The sequence below is a fragment of the Papio anubis genome, chromosome 19, assembly GCF_008728515.1.
Source record: "Papio anubis isolate 15944 chromosome 19, Panubis1.0, whole genome shotgun sequence".
NCBI classification, from domain to species: Eukaryota; Metazoa; Chordata; class Mammalia; order Primates; family Cercopithecidae; genus Papio; species Papio anubis.
The window spans coordinates 2956586-2981841 of NC_044994.1; the positions used below are offsets into that span (position 1 = coordinate 2956586).

General features: G+C 43.3%; 1 protein-coding gene and 1 long non-coding RNA gene across 3 annotated transcripts in view; one reads left to right on the top strand and one right to left on the bottom strand.

Moving 5' to 3' along the window:
• The window catches only part of LOC116271448, a 49251-nt gene that overhangs the window by 19180 nt on the left and 4815 nt on the right, over window positions 1-25256 (top strand). For both annotated transcript variants that reach the window (XR_004180007.1, XR_004180006.1), the window contains exon 2: window positions 15389-15474. This is a non-coding gene — a long non-coding RNA (uncharacterized LOC116271448). The remainder of the gene's footprint in view (window positions 1-15388; window positions 15475-25256) is intronic.
• APCDD1 (APC down-regulated 1) overlaps window positions 15496-25256 on the bottom strand; it is a 34015-nt gene continuing 24254 nt past the window's right edge. The window contains exons 4-5 of the mRNA XM_021929942.2: window positions 18396-18717; window positions 15496-16608 (exon numbers count right to left, since the gene is read on the bottom strand). Of these exons, the coding sequence (XP_021785634.1) occupies window positions 16160-16608; window positions 18396-18717 (771 nt within the window). The 3' untranslated portion in view covers window positions 15496-16159. The remainder of the gene's footprint in view (window positions 16609-18395; window positions 18718-25256) is intronic.

Here is a 25256-nt window from a genome sequence, read left to right on the forward strand (position 1 = left end):
GACTACAATGGAATGAAACTAGAAATCAATAACAAAGGAAAACTGGAAATTTCACATATATGTGGAAATTAAACACAAACTTGAACAACCAATGAATCAAAGAAAGAATTTCAAGAGAAAATAAGAAAATGCTTTGAGACAAATGACAGCAAAAACACAACATACCAAAACTTACAGAAGGCAGCAAATCAGTGCTCATATAGAAATTTGTAGATGTTAATAGCTACATGAAAAAAGAAAGAAAATCTCAAATCAATAAACTGGACACTTTTAGGAACTAGAAAAATAAACTAAATCCAAAGCTATTAGAAGGAAAGAAAGAAAATGATAGAATAGGAATAGTGAATCAACAAAAGCAAAGGTTAGTTCTTTGAAAAGATCAACACAATTAACAAACTGAAAAATAAAAATAGAGTAGATTCAAATTACTAACATCAGAATTAAAAATATAACCTTAAAGAAACAAACAAGATTTTAAGGCAATACTATTAAAAAGTGTAGGCCAATGAATTAGATAATCTAGATAAAATGAATTAATTCTAAAAATAATAAACAATGAAATCTGACTCAAGGAGACACAGACAATATCAACAGATCTAAAACAAGTAAGTAAAGAAATTGAATCAGTAATTAAAAAAAAAAAAAAAAACCAGCCAAGAAAATCCCAGTACCAAATGACTTCGTTGGTGAATTCTACCAAACATTTGAAGAGTTAAAATTAAACTTTCTCAAATTATTCAAAAGGTAGAAGAGAAGGGAACACTTCTAAATATTTTATGAGTTCTGCATCACCCAAATACCAAAGCCAGATGAACATATTACAAGAAAAGGAAACTACATACAAATCCCTTACAAATACAAGTGCAACAATTCTCAACAAAACTCTATCAAGCTGAATCCAGAAGCATATTAAACAGATTACACATAATGATTAAGTGGGATTTATCCCAAAAATGCAAGGGTAGTTCAACATAACAAAGTCAATCAATGTAGCACACCACGTTAACTGAAGAAAGGAAAAAGAAAACAACCCATATAGTCATTTCAGTTGATGCAGAAAATGTATCAGACAAAATTCAGTGGTCTTTCATGATTTAAGAAAGAAGGCAGTCAGCAAAACAGGAATAGAAGGAAACTTCCTCAAGATGGTGAAGGGCGTTCATGAAAAGCCTCATAGCTAACATCATATTCAACTGAAAAACTGAAGCCTTTCTCCCTATTATCAGGAACAATACAATAATTTCTACTTTGACACATATTCAACATTTTACTGAATGTTCTATTCAGAGCAATTAAGCAAGAAAAAGAAATCTAACACATCTAAATTGTAAAGGAAGAAATAAAACTATCACTATTCACAGATGACATGATCTTATATACAGACAATACTCAAGACTCCTCATAAAAATTATTAGAGCTCATGAATTTAGCAAATTGCAGGATAGAAGACACACAAAAGTCTGTTATATGTATGTACACTAGCAATGAACAACCTGAAAGGACATTATGAAAACAATTCCATTTACAATAGCATTAAAAAGAATAAACTAGTTTGGAATAAACTTAACCAAGAAGGTGCAAGATTTGTATACTGAAAACTATAAAATATTATTGAAAGAAATTAAAGAAGATCTAAACAAATGGAATGTATCTTGCATTTACAAAGTGGAAGACTTAATATTGTTAAGATGACAATACTCCTCAAATTGATCTACAGATTCAATACAATCCCTTCAAAAATCCCAATAGTTTCTTTTTCCGTTGTTGTAGAAACAGAAAAGCTAATCATAAAGTTCATAAGCAATTGCATGGGACCCCAAATAGCCAAAACAAATATTTAAGAACAAAGTTGGAGGACACACATTTCCCAATTTCAAAACTTACTACAAAGCTACAGCAATCCAAACAATATGCTACTGGCATTAGGATATACCATAGAGGTGTAGGTTAGATCATATACATATGGATCATGGAATGTAATTAAGATTGCAGAAATAAACCCATACATCTATTTTCACTTGATTTCAACAAGCATGCCAAGAACATGCAATGGGAAAAGAATAGTTTCTTCAACAAATAGTGCTGAGGTAACTAGATATCCACATACAAAAGGATGTTGGACCTTGATCTCACATTGTATACAAAAAATAACTTCAAAGTATCAAATATCTAAATGTAAAGGCTAAAATTATAACACTTGTAGAAGAAAAGATACTAGTATGTCTTCATAATCTTGGATTTGGCAGTGCTGTCTTGCCTATAATAACAAAAGTACGTGCAACAAAAGAAAAAAACAGAAAAATTGGGCTTCAAAATTAAAAAGTTTTGTGCATTAAAATGCACAATCAAGAAAGGGAAGGCTGGACGTGGTGGCTCGTCCCTGTGGTACCAGCTATTTGGGAGGCTGAGGTGGGAGGCTGAGATGGGAGGATTACTTGAGCCCAGGAGTCTGAGGCCAGCCTGGGCAACACAGTAAGACTCCATCTCCACAAACATGTTTAAAAATTAGCCAAGCTTGGTGGCACATACTTGTAGTCCTAGCTATGAGGAGACTGAGGCAGGAGGATCACTTGAGCCTGGGAGGTGCAGGCTTCAGTGAGCCATGATCACACCACTGCACTCCAGCCTGGGTGACAGAGTGAGACCCCAACTCTTAAAAAAAAAAGAAAGGGGAAAAGACAGCTCACAGAATAAGAAAAAATGCTTGCACATCATATATCTGATGAAGATCCAGGATACAAAATATATAGAGAGCACTTACAACTCAACAACTAAAAAACAAACAACAACCTAACTCAAAAATAGGCAAATAACTTGAATAGATATTTCTCCAAAGAAGATACACAAATTGCTAATAAGCATGTAAAATTATGGTCAATATGACTAGTCATTAGGAAAGTGCAAATTAAAGCCACAACGAGATACTACTTCACAACCACTAGGATGGCTATAATAAAAAAGAAAATGAGACTAACAAATGTTGATAAGGATGCAGAGAAACCAAAACCCTCATAAACTGCTGGTGAGAATGTCAAATGGTAAAGCTGTGGAAAACAGTTTGGTAGTTTCTCAATTAGTTAAACATGGAACAACCCTAGGACCTAGCAACTCCACTCCTAAGTATACATCCTGAATAATTGAAAACAAGCGTCAAACAAAAACTGGTGTATAAATGTTCATAGCCGCACTATTTGCAATAATCCAAAGATGAAAACAACCCACATGCTCATCGACTGATGAAGAGCTAAATGAAATGTGGTCATCCATACACTGGAATACTATTCAGCCATAAAAAGGAATAAAAAGTCCTGATACATTTATAACATGGATGAACCTAGAAAACGTTATGCCAAGTGAAGAAGCCGGAGAGAAAAAGCAGCGTAATGTCTGATTCCATCAAAATAAAATATCTGGAATAGGCAAATCATAGAGACAGAAAGCAGATTAGTGGTTGCCCAGGGCTGGAAAGTGGCAATGGGAGTGACTGCTTAAAGGGGACAGCGTTCCTTTTGGAGTGATGACAATGTACTGGAGCTAAATAGTGGCAAAGGTTGCATAAAGTTACAAATGTACGAGATGCCACTGATTTTGTACTTTAATATGGTTAAAATGGTGAATTTTATATGATTTTAACACAGTAAAAAGTTATTACTCAGATGGTTATATATAAACATCATCTTTGTCTACACCAACTATATGTTAAATGTTTCCAAAAGTGATTAACTTTCAGAAAAACAGATAACACATTGCCTTAAATGATTCTTACTTCTGTTACCTTGTCATCAGTATTCAATTGCAGCCTCTTTGGAGTGGAGTCAGTGCGTGTTAATCTCCGTAGTTCTCACAGTGCCTCTTTCGATGTTACATATGTAAGAGTTCCTAAAGTAAAATGACTTATGGTGAGGAGGAAGGCGTCAAAACCACGAGATGCACCATGACAAGCTGCATAACATCACTCTCTCAGAACTTCTGCTTCTTAGGCATCTACCCTGTACCTCGCACACTCACCATTTCTAATCTCCATACCAACTCTGTGGGTAGGTCCACCAGCATGCTACAGGGATAATAGTTGATCTGCTAAGACAAAGAGTGAGTTGAAGTGAGAATACCATAAACAAACAGTTTCAATGTACGTTGAATATTTTATTTTAGTTAAAAATATGTAAACATACATTTATTCATCAATCTTTTCATAACACACCAGGAACATATCTTGGCCCATAGTTGCACTAACTTCTTGCATACATCTCACTTGTAATGCATGGCCTACGATTTCCAGTTGGAGTTTCTTCAGTGAGAAGGGATAACTTAGAGACATGTGTGAAATCATCAGAGTTCAGATTCCTTCTGTATTTTTACATCCCTCCACCTCAGTCAGTAACTAACAGTTGTCTTGTTTGTACCTTACTCAACAGCGATGTTTGAAGTCACTTTGCATATCGTCTTTCCATCACATTCACCTTGGGTTTCATAGAGACAACAACTTTATTTTAAAAAAATTATTTTATTTATTACTTTTTTGTTTTCATCCAAAAACTAACTTTTAAAATTATTTTACAGTTATAACAAAAAGAATAGCAAGCATACATAAGCTTGGGAATTAAAACTTATTATGTAGGGTCATACAACTTAGCCGGTGGCAGCAGAAGTACCTGGGTGTGCTGGAGACAAGTCCTGCGTCTCCATCTTTCTTTTGCACAGGAATCCCCTCAAGAGCTTAATGAAATGCAGATTCTGGTTCAGCAGGTCTGGAATGAACCTGAACTTGTGCAATTTTAACAAACTCCCAGTTGCTGCAATGCTGCTGGTCTAGGGTCTGCAGTGTGGGGAACAAGTCGCTATATCAGGCCATGCACAGCAGCCAGCATACTTTTCTGCAGCAATGGGAGTGCCATTAACCCAGAAAGTTGGTCAATGCAGGTCCAGCTTCTGTTCTACTGGGTTAATAATCCCATCATATAAGTGAGGAAGCTAAGCACAGAGAAGCTGAATGAGTTACAAAATGGGCAACTGCACAGTGTACGAGCAGGAATTCAAACATGGGCCTATTTGGCTCCAAAGCCCATACTCTTTCCACTTCACATCTAAGAGAGCCAAAAGCAGAGCACTGAAGAGCCCAGGCATCCACAGAGGGACCTGGAGGAAGCGGATGGCAACCCTGCCCAAACCACTCAGAGAAAACAGCAAAGGGAGAAAGCAGGCTCCAGGGCAATAGCTTTGACTTGCTGGCCGTCTTTAATCATTATAAGAAAAAGACTTCATATTATCTTCTTCTATTTATGTATTGTCACAAAAACTTTGGGCTTGCAGAATTCATATTGCTTTTTAATTATTTTTATCACCACCATTTCCGCTAACATTCTTGTGTTTGTCAAGTGATTTGAAACTGAAATTAACTTACTGGCGCTCTGTTATTTGGGAAAATGATCAGAAACAAAGCACAAGTATAAAATTGGGCTAAGTACAGTGATATTAGTGCCTCCATCGTTCCCTAGGAGAAAGGTTGTTCCAGAAATAGAAAGTATTGCTATTTTTTTAACCAGGCTGATCATATGAATTCATATGCAGTGCTTTATTATACTGAAAACTGCACATGACTTCTTTGGATCTTTGGCTCAGTAATCACTTTGATGTTTTATTTATTGATGCAAAAAGTACTTTCCTTTCAAGTTTGTTATCTCTCATTTCAATGGAATTTTTCAAAGTATTAAGAAACTAGCTCCACAGTACTGTCTATCCAGTTTTAAATTGGCACAAGATTCTAGTGTTACGAGTGCCCCTGGGTGTTTCCTGCCATTTAGTTTCAAGCTAATAAGGAAATGCAGAGGTTGGCTAGAATTTGCTATGAATACTGTAGATAGACATTTGTGCTGGAACGCACTCAAAGAAGGTTGAGAGAATGCATTTTGTCATACCAGGCACTTTGTTATTTTGCTCATTGAAATGATTTGTGTTTGGAAATCAGAGCTATTTTTCGTCTTTCGCCAAATCTTTCATGAAGTCTGAACTTCCATGTTTATGAAATCCATCTGTGACATCATTGAGTGGTTTTCACAGTGAAAAAGTAATTGTCAAGGAAGACAATATAAAATGTAATATATTTTTGGGAAAATGTTTATTCCAGTCTCTCACCCATTCTTTTAAATAAAGTTACTTGGGTTTTGTTTGTTTGTTCTGTTTTTGCTATTGAGTGTAGGAATTTTTTATATATCTTATTTATGAATCCCTTATCTGATGAATGGTTGCCAGATATTTTCCTATTCTGCAGGTTACTTCTTCACTGTGCTCATTGTTTCCTTCACTGTGCAGAAGCTTTTTAGTTTGATGTGGTCCCACTTGTTTATTTTTGCTTTTGTTGCCTATGCTTTTAGTGTCATGTCCATGAAATCATTGTCAAGACCAGTGTCATGAAGCTTTCACCTATGTTTTCTTCTATGAATTTTATGGTTTCAGGTTGTATTTTCAAGTCTTTAATCTACGTTGAGTTCATCTTTGTATATTGTGTGAGATAAAAGTCCCAATTTATTCTTTTGTATGTTGATATCCAGTTTTCCCAAAATTATGTATTGGTGAAGCTATCTTTTTCCTATGTTTATTCTTGGTAGCTCTGTAGAAAAGTGGTTGACTATATATATGTGGTCTATTTCTGGCTTCTCTATTCTGTTCCATTGGTCTACACATGTCTATGTCTTCATGTCAGTACCATGGTGTTTTGATTACTGTGGCTTTGTAATATATTTTGAAGTCAGAAAAGAAAGATGCCTCTAGATTTGTTCTTCTTTTTCAATATGTTTTGATTATTTGGGGCTTTTTCATATAAATGTTAGGTTTGTTTCTTTCTATTTCTGTAAAAACTGTGATTGGGATGTTGATAGGGATTGAATTGAATCTGTAGATCACTTTGGGTAGTATGGACGTTGTAACAATATTATGCCTTTCATTCCATGAGTAAGTAATATCTTTCTATTTAGTTGTGTCTTTTTTCCTTCATAAATGTTTCGTAGTTTTCATTGTATAAGTCTTTCATCCTTAGTTAAGTTTATTCCTAGAATAAAAAGCCAACCTACAGAAGGAGAGAAAATATTTTCAAGCCCTATATCTGATATACAGATATATAAGAAACTCCTAAAACTCAATAGCAAAAAATCCTAATAACCCAATTAAAAAGTGGCTAAAATACTTGAATAAACATTTCTCTAAAGAAGACATGCAAATGGCCAACAGGAATATGAAAAGATGCTCCACGTTACTAATCATCAGGGAAATGCAAATCAAAACCACAATGAGATATTACCTCACATCTGCTAAGATGGCCATTATTAAAAAAAAGAGATAGCAAGTGCTGGAGAAAATGTGGAGAAATTGGAGCTCCTTTGCAAGACTGGAAGAAATGTAAAATGGTGCAACCACTATAAAAAACAGGATGGAGATTCTTCAAAAAATTAAAAATAGAACTATCATATTACCCAGAAATCCCACTACTGGGTATATATCCAGAAAAACTGAAATCAGATCTTGAAGAGATATTTGTATTCCCCCTTTCATTGTAGTATTCAATATGTAAGATATGGCATCAATATGTAAAATATTGTCCATCAGTGGATGAATGGATAAAGAAAATGTGATCTACACACACAATGCAATATTTTTCAGCCCTAAAAAAGAAGAAAATCTTGTGTATGTGATAACATGGACGAACCTGGAGGACATTATGTTAGGTGAAATAAGCCAGTCACAGAAGTACAAATACTGTGTTTTTCACTTATATGAGGACTCCAAAAGAGCAAAACTCATAGAAATAGTGAAATGGTGGCTTCCAGGGGCTGGGGTGGAGGTACTGTTCAAAGGGTATAAAGTTTTGTTATACAAGATGAGTAGGTTCCAGATATCTGTTGTACAGCATGGTGCCTATAATTAACAACATTGTCTTGTGTACTTAAGAATCTATTAAAAGTGTAGATCTCATATGAAGTGTTCTTACTGCAATAAAAAAGATGTCTTTTTAAAAACACACTAAATGTCTTGTCATTGAACTTTTCACATTGAAAATAAGAGTATTGATTAGTTCAAAGTCATAGTGACTCTATACATCACTTTTGGGAAGGTTAATAGAAAATGGAGACACATAGAAAACAGCTTCGTGTAAAAATATGAAATTTAATCTGTCTTATCAGATATATAGTCTGCCACTAGAATAGAGAGTGAAGTTTCTATAATGTGGAAAATATTTTTCATCAAACTTGTCCATGTGGAACCTGGGCAGTTCAGCTTGTTGTGTGGCATCACCTCTTCTCTACTGTCCGTTTCTCTTGCCCAGTAGCTGACCTGTCTACGGGTTAACAGGGTTTGTAAGTGCAGGAGAGGTGACTTGGGGTGGAGACATGCACCAGAAGATTGCATTTGCTGAACAAGGATTTTACTACTTATGAAATGAAACACATCCTCAGAAAGGCTAGCACCAAATTTGAAGCAGGAAGTCCTCATCTGAAAAAAGCGATTCTAGCTTATATTCACTTGTTCCCTCTAATAAAATCAGATATGCTACAAAGAGAGAAAATCAAACTCAAGAGTCCCTTATCAAAAGGGAAAAATGAAGATTATTTACAAAAGTAGGGGCCACAAATTTAGAAAAATCAACTAGAGCTACTGCAGTTCTCTAGGGCCAGTAACAATGGGAACCAAAATATCCAAGACCTGAAGGGGCAAGGGAGGAAGTGGCTGCTGGTAAGCTAGACAGGGAGGTCTTGTGGAGAGAGCCGTGTGATGGGAGTAGGCACGTCTACCCTCTCCTCCTGCCAGGGATCACCCATCTACACCCTGTTAGCTGAATCCAGTTAGAAGGCAGAAGGCAAGGGAGCCCGCTGCTATAGTCAGTGTGGGGAAGGAGGTTGGGAAGGGGTGGAGAGGAGAACTGGAGAGACCAGTAGGAGATACCTTCATAACTTACTATGGAGAGCATCTCCTGGATTTTCCTCAGAGCCTATTCTGCAGAGCTCGGCCTCCCTTCCTGAACACTTCATCCTCAAAATGTCAGCAAGGCTGCATATTTGAAGTGACCAGACCATGGCCCAGCTCACAGCACTGCCTTGCAGACAGAAGCAATGGCTGGACGTTTGACTTGGGTGCAAACACTGGGAGAAATTATGGAGGGTTTGAGTAAGTGATGACTAGGCAATAGATACTTTTATTAACCTTTTGCAAATGTGGCTTTACGCAGAGGGTGGGATAGGCCAGGGCCGGTATGAGAGTAGTGTGCTAGAACAATTCACGAAAGTATACTGGTGGCCCAGAAGAGTGCAGACGTGAAAGAGTAAACACTTCTGCCCACAGGATCCCTCACACAACTGTGTGTCCACAACACACATTTATTTGAGGAGCTTCATTAAGGACATTAGATATCTCTCCAGCTTGACCTGAGATGTTCAAATATTTGTCACTTGAAATGGAAAATCAAGTGTGTGTGCATGTGTGCAGCAGCTCCCCTTGAAGGCACCTTCCCTCACTGGCCTGGAGACCTTGGGCCAGGAGAGATCTGGAAGGAATTGTTCTTGGACTGGCTGAGGAGCTGAGGGTCACTCAAACCTGAGAATGTTTGAAAGGTGAAATCGCCCACCTGCTGTAGGAAGGCACACAGTGTTTTTCCTGGACAGTTTCTGGGAGGAAAGAGTTTCCCCTGACTTTGCTCAGCCTGGATCAAGGGACTGAGATTGGTGATTCTCACTCATACTGAAAAGCAGAGTCTGACGCCCTGCTGAGCTCTACTTTTTCTCTCCCCAAGTCCGGAGCCAGGCCAGAGACTTTGTAAGCGTCACTGAGTCCACATGTTCTGGAGGGGTCAGCGGTGGAGGCCTTAAAAATAAAAAGCTGGCCGGGCACGTTGGCTCACGCCTGTAATCTCAGCACTTTGGGAGGCCAAGGCGGGTGGTTCACAAGGTCAGGAGATTGAGACCATCCTGCCTAACATGGTGAAAGCCCGTCTCTACCAAAATTAGCTGGGCATGGTGGTGGGTGCCTGTAGTCCCAGCTACTTGGGAGGCTGAGGCAGGAGAATGGCGTGAACCCAGGAGGCAGAGCTTGCAGTGAGCTGAGATTGAGCGACTGAGCAAGATTCTGTCTCAAAACAAAACAAAACAAAACAAAACAAAAAAAAACAAACTATCGGGGGTTGGGATGAGAACATGGAAAGTCACAACCAGATTTTTCAGTAAGAATTTAAAACTGTAAAGTATCTTGCTGTAGTAAGTAAGTTGTTATGAAAATTAATCAAGTATGCTTGTATGGAACTGAGTACAATACTGTATGATTTAGTGTGCACTTGAGAAATGGCTGTTGTTGTTGTTTTTGAGAAAGCCAGGCTAAAATTCTGGGGCAAAAAAAAAGAAGAGCTAAATCAATGCTCTTTGGCTTCTTAACCCTTAACCTCAGAAAGCTCCACTTTTATCATCTATAACGTGAAATTAATGATACCTTGTCAGTTGGTTGAAGTTTCCAAGGCATTCAAGGCTATATTCATTAGCCTTATTTTAGTCAATATTTTAACAGCTGGCCAGATTTGTTGGGCTATGTAATCCAGAGCATGTAGTGAAGAAGAATTGTTTTGTCCATTGGTGAAATACATACGCAACTGCAAGAGGAAAAGACTTTCATGTTGACAATGGATAAAGGTGTCAACTGGAGGTGGGATGCTGGCTGCTTCTCTTCCTACATAAATGGCAGAGAATGCTGTGAAGAATAGTATTGCTTTTTAATGGGCTCTAGTACTTGCATTGCTGTGCTCTCCATTTGATATTAGGAAGAAAATACCTTCTAAAAGTTGTGCAAAAGCTGTGCAAATGACCGTCAGGACAAACCAGCCCCATGTTTTACTAAGGTGCCTTTCACGTTTGTCAGGCACAGAACAGCAGCAGTGTGGGTAGAGAGCTATCTCGTTACAGTTCTGTCTCTCAGACTGCCTACCCAGTCTTACCCTGCCGAACTGCTTACTTCTGATATAACGGGGTATTCCCTCTTCTGCATTAGAACCCGTAGGAGACTATAGGCTCTTTCAAGGGACTTTAAAAAATGCTATGAGTTAAGGATCCTATGAGGCTAATGAACTATTTTCTTTCATATAGGTAATGCTGGAATCTAGATATAAAACAGCTTCATTTCCTAAATGAGTTGGAGGATAAAACTTCAACATACAACAGATATCTCAGTTTTTCCCTCTAAATAAACTGATCTCATGGCAGATGTATTACCCTACTCCTAGCCTGTGAGAATCTGGACGGTTTTATTGAGGAGACAGAAAGATGTTCTGTACGTGAGCTCTCTTAGTAGATAGTGGTCCTCACTAGTTTGCTATCATCTTGATTTTCTGAAGGTCAAAGTCTCTTAATTGTCTTGCATATGTAGCCTCATCAGCCATAGAAAGAAGACTTAGGCCTCAAATGCCTAAAGCCCTTGGAAAATACAATTTCCAACCTTCTGGAAGTTTCTCTTCTGCCTTTCATTTCACTTGAGAAGAAGCAACTTACTGAGAAAAAGGCTGGAGCAACTCCTTAGAGGCCGGCAAGAGTGCCAGTCCTTCCTCCGGCTCAGGAAGACAAGACTTTGATCAACAGTTTCAGAGGCTGAGGCTGCAAAGCACAGCAATCTGTGCCAGCAAACTCTCTTGTGCTTCTGAATTCTAGTGTAACAGCGGCATGAAATTCATTAAATGAAGAGGGGGTGGAAATGCTCATGGAGTATTTCAGAGGCCGTAGGCTATGGAGATGGTTGTTCCATAGACATCAGAAACAAAGTGACTGAGCTGAGCCTGTGGAAACCATGGCCTTATTCTTGGAATGGGAGGCGAGGGTCACACACTGCCACCTGCTTTCAACAGCAACTGTGCACTGGAGTAAAGGAGGTGCATGTGCATCCAGTTTCACAGCTTGGGTGGCATCAGGTAGGTCTCTCTTGACTAGGTATGACTATATAAAGTGCAGTGTGTCAATTTGATCACATCTCAGCCGATGGAGAAGTTGAAGGCCATACTTCTCTAACTTTTTTTCCAAGACAGTGTTACTTCTGCCTAGTCAAACACCAGGAAAATGGGATTGTGACCAAACAGGAGCCCAATTTTATATTTAGAGATTGTTGACCCAAGCCAGGAAGACTCAGGAACAGTCTTAGATTTGGGGATTTGAAGAATTTAATTCTTTTCTTTAGGACATGTGATTCTCTTACTGGTAAGAAAAGAACGCTTGGCATTTTCTCATAAATCTAGAAATTGGTGGGAAACATTGATCCAAACTGCATTTGTTCTTGATGCAGATATTTCCTGAAAGATGTTTGGACTCATGAAAGCTCAGATGTCGGCCAGGTGCGGTGGCTCACGCCTGTAATCCCAGCACTTTGGGAGGCCGAAGCGGGCGGATCACGAGGTCAGGAGATCAAGACCATCCTGGCTAACATGGTGAAACCCTGTCTCTACTGAAAATACAAAAAATTAGCCGGGCATGGTGGCAAGTGCCTGTTGTCCCAGCTATTTGGGAGGCTGAGGCAGGAGAATGGCGTGAACCTGGGAGGTGGAGCTTGCAGTGAGCCGAGATTGTGCCATTGCACTCCAGCCTGGGAGACAGAGAGAGACTCTGTTTAAAAAAACAAACAAACAAACAAACAAACACAAACAAAACAGAAAGAAAGCTCAGATATCTCAAGAAAGCCAAAGAAGGCTGTGTGGGGTAGGGAAGGTCTCTGTGTGTGAGTGGACCCACTCTCTCCCTGTCCCCAGGTTCTCTGGCATTTTCCTTTGAGGACAGTGTCCCGCAATGCCTGATTAGATGCTGTCTGCTGACTTCGGTATCCCATTGCTGTGTTCCTAGTTTGTCTTCCAAGGATTGGGTGTACCATGTTAAGACAAAACATTGCAATGGTAAAACACAACACCGTTGTGAAGATCATCTCTGTTTTCAGAATATATTTTAAGAGTTAGTGGAATAGAGAATGGCTTGTTTGTTATCAGTAAAGCTCTTCCTTCACCCAGAAACCACAAGAGCCTGACAGTCAAGTCGTTCCCACAGGTGCGTGTGGTCCCTATCAGGGATGTGTTGGGCTGCCAGCCTCCCTGACAGACCCTTCGTGGTGGTGTGCTGAGTTACCATAGCATGCCCCCATGGGATCAGACAACTGTTGCGGACTGCTACAATGACGTCACCTGGAGGTGGCAGACCTGAGCGTGATGTGTGATCCTGCTCTCTGACACCGGAACTTGTCATGTCTGAGCAAACCGACCTTTAGTTCTGTACCAGCTATAGTCAGAAGGCCAGGAATTTCCTCTTGAGCCCCAGGTCAACTTGGATGGTATGAAGTAGAAGTCTAAATGACACCCAGATTTTACTACTGCCCAAAGAACAGCTTTCCGACCTGGCCCTCATCAGCCTGCTCCCCAGGGGAGGAAGCCTGGTCCCAGCAGGTCTAATTTGCTCTTCACCACCTTCCCTGAATCTGCTATTCCCAGGTAGAACGACCTGCTCCTAACTGAGGGGGAGGCTGGCCAGCACTGATTGCATGCTGTGTACTTTAAGCTTGTGATGGAATATTTAAGGGCCAGACACGCCTTCCTCAGATAGAGCGCCATGGTCTCGAGTTAACATTTCTGACACTCAAACCTGAACGGCTCTTAGAGGTCAATCACTGTTTCTTGGAGGTGATGGGAAATCCCGTAACGTGGAGATCATCGTGGGACATGGGGGAGTTTAGAGTCTTATTTGTGCTCACATGACACAACCAAGATAAGATGGAGTGTATGTGGGTGAGATGGCATCAGGCAGAAAGCTAAGGTGCGGGTAACCCGTGAGTAAATTCTATTGTTTCTTGTTGGTACGGATTTATGTTGTATCAGAAAGTGGTAAGACCACATGAATTTCATATCATCCTTAAGAAATATATATATGTACATACATTGTATACACGTTAATATCTATATATTTGCGTATATGTATATGTGTGTTTATGTAGCATATTTTTAAGAAGTGCAAAGAGCTGAGTCTAGGGGAGTGCCTGTGAACTGAATTGTGGTAAGTCACTGAGGTATTCTTCAGCAGTGAATACAGTTTTTCACATGATTTTATTATGTCTTTTTTTTTTTTGAGACGGAGTCTCGCTCTGTCGCCCAGGCTGGAGTGCAGTGGCCGGATCTCAGCTCACTGCAAGCTCCACCTCCCGGGTTCCCGCCATTCTCCTGCCTCAGCCTCCTGAGTAGCTGGGACTACAGGCGCCGCCACCTTGCCCGGCTAGTTTTTTGTATTTTTTAGTAGAGACGGGGTTTCACCGTGTTAGCTGGGATGATCTCGATCTCCTGACCTCGTGATCCACCCGTCTCGGCCTCCCAAAGTGCTGGGATTACAGGCCTGAGCCACCGCGCCCGGCCTATTATGTCTTTTAAAGATAGTATCAGTATTAAATAGATCCACAGATAAAATGTATTTGTGAGAGTATTTTGACATCTTTGTTTATTGAACTTGGTAGACATTTAAGTTAGTATTTTCATTTTGAATAAGCCCCCTCAGTCTGCACCACAACTTAAAATATATTCTAAATATAAAGCACTTTGGTACTCTATGCGGTCATTATAACTTAATGCCACACCGAATGCTGCAGTATTTCATAAAGTTAATCCTTTTTTTTTTTTTTTTGAGACGGAGTCTCGCTCTGTCGCCCAGGCTGGAGCGCAGTGGCCGGATCTCAGCTCACTGCAAGCTCCGCCTCCCGGGTTCACACCATTCTCCTGCCTCAGCCTCCTGAGTAGAAAGTTAATTCTTAAATACCAGGATGGCTCTTCGCCGTGATCATGGTTTCCATGTTTGCTTTTGTTCCATCTGGCTTTCGGTTACTCCCGTTTCCCCTCCTCAGTCTCTGTGAACAGTAACACTTGGTGCTGGATAGCACCATCCGCGATACTCCAAAGGAGTGGGCAGACATGCGCTCCTGCGACCTCCTAATGTCCCTGGGAAGAAGTGTACTGGCCCTGAAACCGCCAGCACAGAGCCACATCAGCAGCAGGAAAGACACTGAGTGGGTCAGTGTGTGCAACGATAGGATGGCTTCACACAAAGACTTGGTTGCACGCCAAATCAGGGTCTAATGGAGCAAGCCCCCAGGGCAGACCATGCCCACTGCACTCTCTCTGAGCAGCTAAAGTTCTGTCTCTGCATGTCCATCTTAGAAGGTGGCATGGATACCAGAGTGCAGCTTCCTCTGCCTGCCCCTAACAAGACAGTGTGAGTCAGGGGTCAGGTCCCCCAGGAAGAGGAAACTGCAATGAACGGGCACTTTCTCTATCATTTGTGTGGCGTGTGCCACTCTGCAGCCACCCCTGTGTCACTGCTCCTGTGTAACGGGATTGATGTTGCTATTTTCCCAGTGATCCTGTCTACTGGAGAGGGCTGGGAAGCCACATGCCTCCTACAACAACCAGAAGCCAACAAGCGAGCCTCGTCTCTCAACAAGGTAAGACAAATGATGTAAAAATAGGTTAAATTACTTCGAAACTTTAATTACAGATACTTTTCCACACAACATTTCTGAAATGGAAGCTTTGATTCTCCCCTTTTTTTGCATAAAGGCTAGGAAGGTGGTTTAGCCAGACCGTACATCTTTTTGTATATACATATCTACACCTGTGTCTCTTCTTTATTAATAAAAGGTGTCTTGATCACAGTCCCAAACCAACTCTGCATTGGACTCCAGCATATAAAACTCAGACAGTGAAACAATTTCAAAGGAAGACAGGCTGCAACCACAGGAAAATGGCAGGAAAAACTGTAGCTTGATAGTTGTTTCTTCTAAGTTTAACTCAGAAATATAATAATAATTAAGAGAAAAAAATAAGAGGGCCTTAGCTTTCATCCCTGCTACCAAACACGCTCGTCCAAAACTCTCGGCTGTCTTAAAGTGCAATTACTGTTGTGAAGTTGCTCAGGCCAGGGATCAGGCTGGACGGAGTTCAAAGCAGAAACTTCAAACACTCCTTGCTGTTCATGACTCAGGGGCGGGGAGGGAGGGAGAGGAGAAAAAGAAGGACAGTTCTCTGGCATTCAAGTGCATCAAAAGAATAAATGTCTTTTCTTTCGGTAAAGAAAATCTGTCAATAGTAAGGAATCCTGGTTTGGAAAAATACAAATTTCTAAAACTTCTATCTGCGGATGTTCCAATGCAGCAGACTGACAAGGCAGGCGAGTGCAGCCAGCAGCAGGGGCCAGGTGTGCCTCCCAGGGGCCCGGCCATACAGGCGGCTTCCACCATCTTCTGCGAGGTCCTCTGCCCTCGGCGAAGAGGAGGCACACTGGACCAAGGGCATCTGGTAGGACGTGGCTCTCTTCTCTGGCCTGTCTGGACTGGACCCATCGCTGGGCCTCTGGCCATTGAACAGCAGATAGCGCCCCCGGGCATCCTGTTCCATTTTGAAGATCTCGTACTCCGTGTGAGGTAGTTTGATGCCCAGGGCCACGCAGCCATTGGTGTGGGTCACATCCTGCTGGATGCCCACCTGCCAGGAGCCCTCGGCCCCACACTCATTCCCGTTGAAGACGTTGAGCAGTGAGGCTGTGGCGGCATCCATGGGGGTGACCTTCATGTGATTCACTGCAAAGGAGAGAGGAGAGTTCCATGACTCCAGGGAGTAGGCCTGGGATCCAGAAAACACTGGCCACACTCTAACGAGACAAGGCTTGTTTTCCAAAAACAGTCCCACCTACGGACCCACCCGTCTGACTGCAGTAGCCGTCAAAGCACTGTCAGGCGGGGAAGATTCAACCTGTTGATCTGGGTGGCAGTCACAGCGATAGGCTGCAGGTGTGGCCACGCGACACAGACCATCTGGTGTAGAAACACTGAGCCTGGAATACAGCTGGGAGCGCCTGCAGGCAAGAAATACAACTACGGCTCGGAGCGCTCCTAAGGAGTTTTATTTGGTGATGCTGACTCCTTGGGATTGAAAAAAATACTCAACAAAGGCTGGAATTTTGCTTTTATCAAAAGGTTTTCGGGTTTCTAACAGTTTTGGTGTCAAACACCTATTCTAGTTGGCATTCTCACACATTCCTACGGGCCCATACATCAGGCATCTAAAATAAGTTAGGCTGCAAGCAAGACAAATGTCAGTAAATAAATTAAATACAAATCCCAGCTTTTGTGGAGAATTGCTTCTGAAGGTCCCTCCAGGGGGCCACTTCCGTGTACAAGGCGATGAGCTTCGGGGTGGAGTCACGTAAAGATCGCTTGCTCTCAATTAGGTTTCTCAAAGGGCCTGTATTCCTGGAGCAAACCTTGCTACCCAAAAGGAGGGCTAAAGTCTTCCAGGAGTTTCTGGGTGAACAGAAACATTTTATAGCAATGGGACTGAACCCCAGAATGCCATCCTGGAGGGGTCACCTGGGATCGAGGCTGTCCCTCTTTATTTGGCATGATTGGGCCGACACCATTTTACAAAGATGCTCAAACTTAAAAAAAAAAAAAAGCAACTTTCTAAAAATAGCAACCACAAGTCCCGCTTTGTTGCTGGCAGCCTGGTGTAGCTCCTCCCTCCCCTCCTCATTTAGTGATAAGGACACAGCCTGAACCTTCCCACAGATGCTCCCACCTCCAAGCAGGTGACAACCTCTCAATTACACGACAAGCTCAGGGTTGGAAAGGGCAGCTCTGAGCACCTGAGGTGTCACTAATACCTCTTTCCTGCCCGCTCGAGAAAGCACTGTGGCACGCAAGCAACTGCAGTGTTATTAGAGGGGCGGCATGGAATCTGCCAGAGTTGTGTACAAAAAACACAAAGTGCAGACTTGAGATTGCTTTTTTTGTTTTTTACAGACGGAGTCTTGCTCTGTTGCCCAGGCTGGAGTACAGTGGCACGATCATATCTCACTGCAGCCTCAACTTCCCGGGCTCAAGCGATCCTCCTAGCTCAGCCTCCAGAATAGCTGGGACTACAGGCACATGCCACCACATCCTGCTAATTTATTTTATTTTTTTATAGAGTTAGGGCCTCACTCTGTTGCCCAGGCTGGTTTCAAACTGCTGGCCTCATGAGAGCCTCCTGCCTTGGTTTCCTAAAGTGTTGGGACTACAGGCATGAGCCGCCACACCTGGCCAGAGATTTCATTCCCAGTAACATCCTCCCTGGACTGGCCACGTCCCACAGGCAGCGGAGCGGACGCCTCCCGCGCTCAGGCCTGCAAGCGGAGGCCGTCCACCTGATCCACTCCGAGCGGGGGAAACTCAGAGGGCGCTGGGAGGGACTGAAGCAGAAATGGCTCCCCGATTTCTTTCCTAGGAACTCAGGCAGAAATGAGGTCCCTTCCCTCAGCTCTGCCTCCACAACAATGTCACAGGGCTGTGTATCAGCTGCGATACTGGACTCGAGGTGGGAATCCTACCTTTGAACACGAACTCTGTGCCTCCCATGACCCTAGAGGAGAGCACGCCGCGGCTGTAGCGGCCCCGGGCGTAGATGGAGAAGGTGGGGTGCTTGCACACCGGGTCTGAGTAGTGGTAGTAGTGGCCCTCCCAGGTGTTGTTGTTGTCATGGAAGATGAAGTGGCGGGTGAGGAAGAGGACTTCGGGGCGCACCTCGCAGCGCTGGCTCACCCACTCCCCGTGCAGGCCGATGGTCAGGTCTGCCTTCGGGGGCAGGATGGGAGGGTGGTGCTCGTCTGACCGATAGATGATCCGACAGGCGATGCAGGCGTGGTCATGGTTCTGAAGCCAAGAAACACACACACTCAGAGACCTCTGTCTTCCCAAGGGAGCAGCGCACATGTGCTTCTGGCAAATGGGGTCTCACCAGGTACCAGGTCACCATCACTGACAACCTCGACACCAAGAACCAACTGGAATCATGCTCTGGGCACAGAGGTGAGAGTGATGTGTGCCTGTGTACTCAAAGTGCACACATGTTTGCCTGACAGTACAGACCTACGCAGACATTTCAGATGTGATGTGGCCTCTTTAGAATCCTATTAAGTTTTCAGACCACATGCACTGGACACTTGATTTCAAAAAGAAATGATGGCAGCACCTCACACCCATTAGGATGGCTACTATCAAAAAATCACAAGTTGGCAAGGATGTGAAGAAATTGGAACCCTTACACACAGCTGATGAGAATGCAGAACGGTCCAGCCACTATGGAAATCAGTCAGGTGGTTCCTCAAACAAACAAACAAACAAACAAACAACAAAAACGAAGCAGAATTATATGACCCAGCAATCTCACTTCTGGGTATGCACCCAAAAGAGTTGAAAGCAGGGACTTGAATAGCTATTTGCACAACCATGTTCACATCAGGGTTATTTACAATAACCAAAAGGTAGAAGCACCCCACGTGTTCACTGACAGATGAATGGATCAACAAAATGCGGTCTATCCACACAGTGAAATACCCTTCAGCCCTAGAAAGGCAGGAAGTTCTGACACCCGCTACAATAGGGATGAACCTTGGGGGACATCGTGGTAAGCGAAATAAGCCAGACACAAAAGGAGACTCTATGTAATGTCACTTATATGAGGTTCCTAGAGTGATCAAATTCATAGAGACAGAAAGACAGAAAGTGGAACGGTGGTAGCAGGGGCTGGAAGTGGGGGGACACGTTGTGGTTTAATGAATAGAGGTTCAGTCTGGGAAGATGAGAAAGTGCTGGAGGTGGAAGGTGGTGACGGTTGCATAATAACGTGAATGCCCTCAGTGCCACAAAACCGCACACTTAAAACTGGCTAAATGATACGTTTTACATTATGTGTATTTTACCACAATTAAAATTTATTTTAATAAAAAAAGTTAGGAGACACAAAGAAAAAAAAAAAGGGCCAGCACTCCACCGGCTGTGGATGAAATGGAGTTGTGTAGGAAAGGCAAGGTCCTTTAGAAGAGGGAATGGAGGAGGCGGCCTGCAAGAAGGGAGAGCTGGAGGCCGCGGAGCAGCAAGCACACCCACACATTGCCGTCTCTCCGGGTCTGCCCGCCTCCGGGTTCAGAAGGTTTGTGTTCCTCCTCCTGCCTTCTCAGCTTTAAGCAAGACAGCCACAGCTTGGACCTTCCAGAAGACCCTGTAATGCCTAGTCTATTTTATCACAGGAACACAGCAGGGAACAAGGGCTGTTTGTGGCACAGACAGTCCTCTCTGGTGAGGGGTGCACACGTCAGAGATGCTGGAAGTCAGGGCACAGGGTGCTTGAACACAGTGCCAGTGCCTCGCTGTCTGACCAAGGTCTCCAGACACCTCTGAGCCCGGGCTGCCTCCTCCTGCACGTGGATCATCCCTCCGCTATTCTCCTCCCACCCAAGGGGTGCAAAGCTGGCAGGCTAGCAGAGCGCTGACCACTAGCAGCACGTGCCAACCGGATCAGGCTGTGGTGGGGAGATAGAAGTGGGTAGCTCAGTATTCTGGGGACGGCTGGGCCACCCCAGCCCCGTGCTTCCATGCTATCAGTTCGTGGCCTCACATCTGCCCTGCGGCCAAGGCTGAGGGCTGCCCACTGACTGCGCAGGAACACAGTTCTTTAAAGTTGGAGATCTCAATCACCAGGGTCTTTGGGTTTACAGCCCTCACTCAACATGTGATTTCCTTGTGGTCGCTGTTTGGTTTCTCCGAGAGGGCAGGAGGAGCGTTCTCCCCGGAGAACAGCTGTGCTCGCTAACTTGCGCTGCTGCTGTGTGCGTTAAACGGGCATGGAGTTGCACTTCACGTGAGAGAATGTTTCCTTTGCTAACATGGTTTGTGGCTTGTAGACGATTGGATCAAATAGCTCCAGCATTGAGATGAAGGCCAAGTCCTGGGCGTCCCCAGGCTCTACGTGCATTTGTTGGCCTGCGGTTTCCTACAGAGGGCTTTGGGGCACACGGAGAAACTGCCTGCAACCTGTGCTCAGCAGTGAGCTGCCCTCTGCAAGCTACAGGAGAAATAGAGAAGAACTCCTGCATGAGGCCCATTAGCCCAGTGATTAATTACGTGATGGAAAGATGGCTCTGCCCAGTTCCTAGGGGCCGAGGCCAGCCCCAGCCACTTCACAGTTGGTGATTTTGGGCAAGTTATTTATTTCTCTCCATTTCAACTTCCTCATTTATACAATGGTGATCATGACACTTACTTGCATAACTGCTGCAAGAAATGAACAGCAGATGAAGGTGGTTCCCACTCAGTGCACCCACTTGGTGTGAACATTAAATAAAGGCCTATCTGCCACCCTATGTGCCACTGTCTTTCAAATGCACCTGAAGGTGAAGAAAATACAAACTGAGTTAAAGCATCACTGAGTACAGTAGGTTAGGCTTTATGTTTCCTTAGTCAACTACTGTGGGGTAAAGGTTCTAGATTTTTCACCTAAACAAGGGTTCTGATATTCAAAACCCAGGATGGAAAGTTAATATGACATAGCGTGCCCAGCCCAGGACTCCTGCATAAGTGCTGGAACTGTCACCATTGAAATCAGGCCTGCGGTCCTGGTGTGGGGACCAGTGACACGCCCTCTGACACTGGCTCGGAGCTTGGATTCAAATCACAAAAGCTTCACAGGCAGGAAGGTCGTGTTTTCCTGTGATGCCTGTTGTCAGAGACACAGGCTGTGCAGGAGCCGGACCCTGGCCCAGCACCACCTACAGCTGAGCCCAGCACATGCTGAAATAAGAGAGGCCACTTGGAGCACTGGTTCCATCAGGGTAAGAAGCGTGGGGTCAGATCTTCCCCAATCAGGCGGGAGAAGCTGTGCAATCCTACCATTTGCAGCTCATCGCTGGTAGCGGCTGTCCCCTCCGCCTGGGCGGGTCCCCAAAGCCTAGCTGGCAGCCCCGCTTCCCTACACCAACCCCAACCTCCACCTCCCCTCTGTGCCATTCCCCACAACTTGGTTTGCCATCTGTAATCTGGGAATTTAAAAACATCAGTTGCCGACTCCTTCATTTCTGGTCACTCTAAGGAGGTGAGAGTCTCAATTCCTGAAAATATTTAATTCCTCAAATACTAGGATCAGTTCAGGAGGAGCTCAGAGAGCTTCTGAGTTGGGGGTGGGAGAGAGAAAGGAAACAAGGGATGTTAGTTCTTGCAAGAGATGGTTCTGGGACGACGTCGAGGAGCAACGGCCCTTTGGCTCAGACAAGGAAAAGGCTCGGGGGACGGGAGGGGGCCCTGCTGTTGCCCCGGCTGTTCCAGAACGGGTGTTTTCAGGGCTGCTTCCCTTTAGGAATAATGAGGCCGGGGTCCTAAGCTCTGAGATGAGGGCCCCGTGGGACTTGGTCACTTCAGGAAAATGATGGTCCTGGGCTGAAGTGTTGCTGTTCCACAGCAGAGAAAAGCAGGCCAGGCAGGGCTTTTGTTTGTTTGTTTTGTGGGGGGCACAGGCTCAGGGAGGCTTGTTTTCCACCAGGTGGGCCTGAGAATTTAGGGAGGGTGCAGGGAGTGGGAGAAACCTGGCTCTTGGGTATGGTCTTGCCGAATCCCTAAACTGGATGCTTGTGTGTATGTGTGTGTGTGTCAAAAAAATACCTAACATAGAATTTGCCATCTTAGCCATTTTAAATTATATTCACACCGTCGTGCGGCTACCCCTAGAACCTTTTCGTCTTTCCCAGCCGAAAATCTGCACCCAGTAAACACTAACGCCCCATTCTCCCTCCTGACCCTGGAAACTCCCATTCTCCTTTCTATCTCTATGGATTTGACTCTTAGAGGTGCCTCATCTGAGGGGAACTATCACTATTTGTCTTTTTGTATCTGGCCTGTTTCACTTAGTATAAGCTCCTCAAGTTTTATCAACGTTGTAAAATGTGTCAGAATTTCCATCCTTTTGAGGCTGATATTCCTTGCATGAATATTCCACATTTTGTTGATTTATTCATGTCGATGGACATTTAGGTTGCTTTTGTCTCTTGGCTACTGTGATTGATGCTGCCAGGACCATAGGTGTCTTTATGTTTGTTCAAGTCCTTGCTTTTAATGCTTTTGGGTATGTATCCAGAAGGAGAACAGCTGGATCAATTTGGTAATTCTATGTTTAATTTTTGGGGGGAACCACCGTACCATTTTCTGGAGTGGATGAATCATTTTACATCCATCAGTAATGTATAAAGTTCCAGTTTCTCCACATCCTTCCCAACACTGAATATTTTCTGGTTTTGATTGTTTTGTATTTTGTAATAGCCATCCCAATGGGTAAGTTGATATCTCATTGTGGTTTTAATTTACATTTTCCGTTGCCAATTTTAAAAATTTTTTTTATTTTTTGGTTGTTGTCTAGTTATCCTTTTTTTTTTCTTTTTTTGAGACAGGGTCTCACTCTGTTGGAGGTGGGAGAGAGAAAGACTGGGGGTTGCCCAAGCTGGAGTGCAGTGATGTGATCTCGGATCACTGTAACCTTCACCTCCCAGGCTCAAGCAATCCTCTCACCTCAGGCTCCTGAGTAGCTGGGTCTACAGGTGTGCACCACCATGACTGGATAATTTTTGTTTTTTTGTACTTTTTGTAGAGACGCGGTTCCACCATGTTGCCCAGGCTGGTCTCAAACTCCTGAGCTCAGGGCAATCTGCCTGCCTCAGCCTCCCCAAGTGCTGGGACAACTCTTTAGGTGCCATGAAGAAACCAAAGTTATCATAACAAGCGAAGTTGTTTCTGGCCTGTGTGTACACTCTCAACAAGGGGGCAGTTTTAGCCACCGTTGAATAAGGAGATACCTCTGTATTGCAACAAATTTTAAAAATATAATTTATGCTCCTAATTCTCATAATCTTTGGCCTGAATAAAAAATAGAGACCTACAGGCACAACTACAGAGAAGCAGAAATTAAAGCTGGTATATTGTATTGGTTCTAAAGTTTCTCTTTTCTGAGATGTTTTTCGGAAACAGTATTCTTCCAAGATGGATACATGGAAAGAGAATTACATATGCAGTTTTTAAACATGATGAGTGATTGGTACTGTGGAATATCATTTGCTCTGTAAAATTATTCCCTTTTTTGGGGATCCATGTTCCAAGACATGACTCTCATTTGAGAAGTGTCCTCTCCCAGGCTCACCAACTTGGCTTCCACGGCACCCCCCTTCCCCGAATCTTAGAAAGGGCTATTTAAAGCCAGAGCTTCTGTACACAGAAGATTTGAAGGTTAAAGCAGAGGAACCAGAAAGTGTTTCCTTGTTGCTATTCTTTATACACACTATAAAAAGCGTCCATCAGAAAGGGGAAGGGAGAAAAAAGATCCTATGCAAATAATCTCTGGGAAAAAAATTAAGCTTATTCTAAAAATGCGAAAGAAGCTTATACTTTATAAATGAGCAAGGTTCTAGGCAAAGAGTGGGGTTCTGCCCACTCTGCTCTCTGATTCCTGCTTAGCTGCAGGTAACAAGTTAAATAACTACAGCGAGCGTTCACAGGGTATTCGAGTCTCAGCGGCTCAAGTACAGCATCTCCTTAGACTTTACAACCTCCCAGGAGACCACGGCAGACGAGGCAACTGAGGCACCTGGAGAGAAACAGTCAGATGACTTTACAAACCCAAAGTGGAGCCAGGATAGTACTTTGGTCTTAGGACTTGCTGAGTGCTGCCTCCTGGCCAGAGTTGCCTCACAGGCTGCAAAGAACAGACGTTTCCCCAGCAAGGACTCCAGCCCAGGAAAAGGTCTTCTCCGGCCAATGACTGATGGGGATACTCCAGGCTTTCTCTGTTCCCTGCCAATATTTATTTCTGGAGAGGTGGTTCGTCAACATTTGCTGACAGTATCCGCTTGTTTTCGCCATCTTCCCAGAATGGAAGAATTTACTTGATGTGATCTTGTTGTGAACAGATCAACTAAGGAAGCAGGCTGCATGAAACACAAGTCTTCAAAAGCACTGTTCCTTGAGCTAAAAGTTTTGTTCAAGAAGGAGGAAAAATGAGAGTAGATGATGGAAACTTCCTTTCCTAGGGTTTTGTTCCCTGGGATAAAAAGCACACGAATGTTTCTCACAAAGAAACCTGCAGCGGCCAATGGCCCACATTGAAAGCTTTCTTTGTAACTGCGATGTGCCAAGTATTTGATTAAATTTCTGCTGTAGATAACCCTGCAGGTACATCCTTCTCGGGTCTTCGCTATTACGAGTTCTTTGAGGCCAAGACCAAGTGTTCTCTCTTTGTCGTATTTCCCACGACATCCAGGAGAGAACTGCACAGGGCTTTCGGCTAACAGGCAAATGGAGAGAAAGCTGGCATTGGATATGTAAAGAGTTAAATGGAGTAGCTAGCATTCATCACAAATAATGGGCCCCCACCTCCC